Consider the following 6,124-nt stretch of genomic DNA (forward strand, 5'->3'; position numbering starts at 1 on the left):
ACACATATATGTAGTTGTTTTTTTGGTGTTTGGCTTAGTGTTATGTTAAATTTGTTTTTTAATTTTAATTTTTTAAATTTTAATTTAAATTTAGTGTTATGTTAGAATCATTATTATACTCTTATACCTTTTGTTCTTTAATATTTTGAATTGTTTTTAGCTTTATTTTTTGTTTTTCATTTAAATGTTAAGTTTTGAAATTTTGTTGTATGCATTTGTCATTTTTATTTAATTTCTTTATTTTGAAAATGTGTATAAGTAGTATTTATAAAGATTTAACTTTTAGTTTTGGATCTGTTTTTAGTGGATTTAATACTACAATTGATTGCTTCTGTTGTCCTCATTTGTAAGTCGCTTTGGATAAAAGAGTCTAATAAATGACTAACTAACTAAATAAAAAAAAAATAAAAAAAATAATATATACCTGAGTGGGGCGGTTGTACACTCGCTGTTGGGCCTGTTGGGATTCGATTAGGTGCTCCTTCACTAAGGGCATCACTTTGACAATCCTTTCCCTCATCTCCTGCACATGCTCAATCAGAGATCGGTGTGGGGAAACTTGGCCTTTCCAGATTTCTTTGGCTAGATCTAAGAACCCTCGTGGCTGCCGCCCGAACAATAGCTCGAAGGGAGTGAACCCAGTCGAAGCCTGTGGAACCTCCCGAAGCCCGAACAGCACATACGGAATCATGAGGTCCCAATCACGTCCGTCTTCGGCTACCACACGTCTCAGCATTCTCTTGAGAGTCTGATTGAACCGTTCGACCAGCCCATCTGTCTGGGGGTGGTAGACCGAGGTATGAAGTTGTTTTACCCTTAGCAACTTGCACATGTCCGCCATAAGCCGGGAGACAAATGGAGTACCCTGATCAGTCAATATCTCCTTGGGGATGCCCACCCGGCTGAACAGAAGGAACAACTCCTTGGCAATACTCTTGGAGGTGGCTTTTCGGAGGGGAATGGCCTCGGGATACCGTGTGGCATAATCCATGATGATCAAGTTGTGTTCATGACCCTGAGATGACTTTGGCAATGGCCCCACCAGGTCCATACCGATGCACTCAAAAGGTACCTCTATAATGGGCAGTGGAATAAAGGGGCTGGGGGGTGGTTTCTGTGGGGCGGTGCGCTGACAGACGTCGCAGCTTCTACAGAAACGCCTCACCTCTGCATTTACTCCTGACCAGTGGAATCGATCCCTGATCCGCTGAAGCGAGTTATCGGGAACCAGGTGCCCTGCATTGGATGCGAGTGGGCCAGGGACAGAACCATTCCTGTCTTGGTTTGAGGCACAGACGCTTTTCCTCACCACTCCTAAGTGCCACACAGTAGAGCAGCCCATTTTCCACAATAAAATGTGGTGTTGGATGTGGCGGGGGTAGACGCTCTTTTCCATTAATTACTCTAACCTGATCCCAGCAGTTCTTAAGGCGCTCATCTTCTCTCTGGTCTCTGCTAAATGAGCCTCCCGCTGCTACCTGTTGGAACAGATCAGAGTACACGTTTAACTGGGAAGCATGTGACTCACCCTCTGGTTCACTGTCAGTGGCAAGCATCACTAGGCGACGTGGGGCCACCTGTTTCGCTCCACCTCTGCGCGGTCGACGCTGCCTGGCAGGTTGCATTGTGGTTGACAGAAGGCGGTCTAACCCTGGCCAGTCGCAACCGAGCAGGAGGGGTACTGGTAGATATTTTACTACTCCTACTTCCATCCTCCAGCTCCCTGTGTCTGCGGCGTTAGTAACAGAACGGGCTGGCACATACCGGGTGTCCCCATGCACACAGGTGATGGGCATCACTATTTTACTATCCTTCATTGGTGCAATGTCTGGACGGGCCAGACTCACTGAACTGCCAGAATCCAACAATGCCTTTACCGGGCGTCCGTCAATCCTCACTTTCCTTTCCGGAGCCCCAGAGGGTATAGCCCGGTGCACAATACAGCCTGCTAGCCACGCCCGCATTGCTGGTGGGTTGGGATCGGTAGGCATAGGCTCATCCCGTGGCCCGGTTGTGACTGGTCTGCTTACTGGCATAGTGGCACTTTCCAATGGTCGTTTGTCACTTTGTATTCTCCGAGAAAATCCTGCTCCAGCTCTCTCTCCCAAGTCTCATGCTTGAGCTGCCTCCGTCAGCTCTACTGCTTGTACCAACTCGGTCAGCGACTCTGGATTTCGCGTCCCCACAGCCTTCCGGTGCACCAGGGGCAGAGAACGGAGCAGCTTGTCTACCACCACCTTCTCTGCAACTTGCAATGCAGTAGCCTGGCCAGTGAGAAGCCATAGATGGGCCAACCTGGAGAGTTGGGCGGCCTGTACTCGAACGGGGGCTCGAGAATCATACACCCATTCAAAGAACCGCTGCCCTGCACACACAGGTGAGAGCCCCACCCGGGCCAATATCTCCTGCTTTAGTGCTGCATAATCAGTGGCTGAGGTGGAGGGTAACGAATAGTAGGCACGCTGCGCTTCTCCTGTTAGAAAGGGTGCAATAATACCAGCCCACTCGGAGTCATCTCACCACTCTCGCTCTGCCACAATTTCAAATGTGTCGAGGTAGGCTTCTACATTATCAAGATCTGTTAATTTGGTGAGCAGCTGGCCGGCTACGGCCCGGGTACTGGGGAGTGGGGCTCGCTGTGCGGCCTCTTGACGGAGCCGCTCAAACTCATGCTCAGCCCTTTTCTGTCGGATAGCCAGCTCCTCTGCAAACTTCTGCTGACGGAGAGAGACCTCGGCCAGCCGGCGCAAGATGTCTTCCATGCTGCACTAGAGACAGTGTGAGAGAGCTGGATCTGTAAGGTAATGAGAGACAACACACACACGTTAGGACAGAATCTAACCTAAATTCTCACTTGCCCACATTCTCCACCAGTTGTGGCGGGAGAAAGGAGGCTCAGACTCAACATGTGGTGAAATATCCCCGAAGGGGCATTTATTGAGTGACAGTGATGAAGGTGCTCTGAGGATCAGAGAGGCAGATCATCCGCCGTGAAGAGTGTAGAAGTGAAGGTGCAGGAACCTTGTGATCTGGGGTCTCTTAATAATCACTGGAGCCTGCAGGAGGAAAAGAAGCAGAGACAATGTTAGCCTGGTCTTAGGAGATCTTGTTCCCCTTGATGCTTCTTTCTGCTCTGTTTATATCCCCTTCTCCTGATGGCTCTGAGGTGGCTCCTGTTCACAGACTCCGCCTCCTGGCAATTGGATCCTCTCCCTCTCCATGACAACGCTAATGAGTGCTTGGGTAGCTCGCCACAATATATATATATATATATACACACACACACAGAGAGAAGAAATATGTTCAAATAATTGTGTGTATGAATTGGATTTCAAATGTATTTCTCAGAATATCTGGATAACAAAATGAGCATTGGGTCATTGATCCACAAACTAAAAACTACAAATGTTTATGAACAACAAATATTATATACAAAACTGGTATGTACATACATATCAAATGATTAGTACCATGAAGCAGATAAAACAGTGAAAAATTAGGCTAGTGTGATACAGATATAATGGAAACCCTATAAAAATACCACTTGCAGACATTAATACCAGGTGTAAATAAGGCCTTTGATTATGTTAATAATTCTTGAGTATGCTATCTCTGTCTTTCTCAAACAGAACAATCTTCTGGACAGCAACCAGTGGACAATCAACCAAGACTGCCCTGCTCTCGGTTTTTGAAGGCCTAACACTGGCAAGAGCAGCTTCCAAATCTTGAATACTTATCTTGCTGGATCTGTCCCCTGCTTTTGACACTGTTAACCACCAGATCCTCCTGTCAAGCCTCATGGCAAAGGGCATATCAGGAACTGCACTCCAGTGGTTTGAGTCTTATCTCTCAGATAGGTCCTTCAAGGTATCTTGGCGAGGTGAGGGGTCCAAGTTGCAACATCTAGCTACTGTGGTGCCTCAGGGCTCAGTTCTTAGAACACTTCTCTTCTCTATTTACATGGCATCACTAGGTTCTATCATTCAGAAACATGGCTTTTCACATCACTGCTATGCTGATGACACTCAACTCTACCTCTCATTCCATCCTGATGATCCAACGATAGCTGCTCGCATCTCAGCATGTCTAACAGATATTTCTTGCTGGATGAAGAACCATCACCTTCAACTCAACCTTGCCAAGATAGAATTGCTTGTGTTTCAGCCAGCCCAACACGTCATCACAATTTCTGCATCCAGCTAAGTGCATCGACCATAAAACCTTCCAGGTCAGCCAAGAACCTTGGAGTTGTGATTGATGATCAGCTGAATTTCACAGATCACATTGTTAGAACTGCCCGGTCCTGCAGATTTGCCTTATACATCATTAGGAAGGTCAGGCCCTTTCAATTGGAACATGCTACACAACTCCTTGTTCAAGCTCTTGTTCTGTCTAGGCTGGACTATTGCAATGCCATCTTGGCAGGTCTTCCAGCCAGCACTGTCAAACCCCTGCAACTAATCCAGAATGCAGCAGCAAAAGTAGTCTTTAAAGACAAAAAGATTGCATGCCACACCTCTGTTCATCACTTTGCACTGGCTACCAATAGACTTATAACAATGATTCAGGAGCCGACGTTTTGACGTAGAAGCCGCATACACTGCCGCTTGTTTTCAAGCAGAGGAATGCACATGCACACGTCATAATACTCTCGTGAATGGCGGCGGAGACTGACGCGGAAGAGAAGAATTGTTGAATAACGTCATTATTTTTGTTTTCTATGCTCAAAAAAAAGTATTCTCGTAGCTTCACATAAATTACGGTTGAACCACTGATGTCACATGGACTATTTTAACAATGTCCTTACTACGTTTCTGGGCTTTGAACGTGGTAGTTCCGTTGCTGTCTATACAGGGACAGAAAGCTCTCGGATGTCATCAAAAATATCTTAATTTGTGTTACGAAGATGATTGAAGGTCTTACGGGTTTGGAATGACATGAGGGTGAGTAATTAATGACAGAATTTTCATTTTTGGGGGAACTATCCCTTTCATTCTTATTATTATATATATATATATATATATATATAAACCTTGCTTCATGTTACTTGCTACAAAAAAACTACTTGCTACATGTACTGCGTTAGACTTGTCACAGCACTTACATATTGCATTTATTACATGCTACTTGCTGCAAAAAAAAAAAAAAAAACATAAATAATCTTGCTACATGCACTGTGTTAGACTTGTCACAACCCATATATTGTTGCTCTTTCGTTGATTTGACTGCTTCTATTGTCCTCATTAGTAAGTCGATTTGGATAAAAGCGTCTGCTAAATGACTAAATGTAAATGGTAGTATGCAGAATTCTTATTCTAAATTACCCAAAACACCCTTGCAACCACATACATTACCATTCAAACGTTTATGGTTGTTAAAATAAAAAAATAAGGTGTCATTTATTCCTGTGATGTCAAAGCTGAATTTTCAGCATCATTACTCCAGTCTTCAGTGTCACATGATTCTTCAGAAATCATTCTAATATGCTGATCTGCTGCTCAAAATAAATAAAATAAAAACCCTTTTATTTTATCATCAACGTTAAAAACAGTTGTGCAGCTTAACATGCTTATGGATTTTTCAGGATTCTTTGATCAAACAGAAAGTTCAAACAAACAGCATTTATTTGAAATAGAAATCCTCTGTAACATTATAAATGTTCTTTACTGTCACGTTTGATTAGTTTAATGCATCTTTGCTGAATAAAAGGAAAAATTCTTACTGACCCCAATCTTTTCAACAGCAGAGAAGCAATGTGCTTAAAGGGGTCACATGATGCAATTTCAAATGTTCCTTTCTCTTTGGAGTGTTACAAGCTGTTCGTCCTTCCAAAAGAGGACGATATCCAAGAGATATAGGAAATGTTTCTGATCCAAGCTACCTGATGATGGCAGTAATGCACTGTTAAGTGCGGTTGCCAATAAAAGAAAAATGAAGAAAGAAAGAAGAGGACGATATCCGCTTCGTCATGCCTAGAGCCGATCCGTCCTGGTCACTGAGGAAATACATCAACTTCGCGCTGTGGATCGCCGGATCGGCTTTCACAGTGGACGAAGCGGAGTCCAGCCCGGGGTCGTCACATGTGGTTGCCGCAAGCCCGCCGGCCGCTCCTTCGTCGAATCCG

General features: G+C 44.6%; 1 protein-coding gene across 3 annotated transcripts in view; it reads right to left on the reverse strand.

The window, feature by feature from the left end:
* sgcg (sarcoglycan, gamma) overlaps positions 1-6,124 on the reverse strand; it is a 16,978-nt gene that overhangs the window by 7,077 nt on the left and 3,777 nt on the right. The window contains exon 2 of one of the 3 annotated variants that reach the window (XM_016534077.1): positions 838-3,056. The exons of 1 other annotated variant lie outside the window; for it this stretch is intronic. In XM_016534077.1, the coding sequence (XP_016389563.1) occupies positions 1,218-2,036 (819 nt within the window). In that variant the 5' untranslated portion in view covers positions 2,037-3,056 and the 3' untranslated portion in view covers positions 838-1,217. Of the gene's footprint in view, positions 1-837; positions 3,057-6,124 lie in introns of those variants that run through there. One more of the 3 variants, XM_016534078.1, reaches the window with a different exon arrangement.

Source organism: Sinocyclocheilus rhinocerous, unplaced genomic scaffold (genome assembly GCF_001515625.1).
Source record: "Sinocyclocheilus rhinocerous isolate Xijiao unplaced genomic scaffold, SAMN03320098_v1.1 scaffold996, whole genome shotgun sequence".
NCBI classification, from domain to species: Eukaryota; Metazoa; Chordata; class Actinopteri; order Cypriniformes; family Cyprinidae; genus Sinocyclocheilus; species Sinocyclocheilus rhinocerous.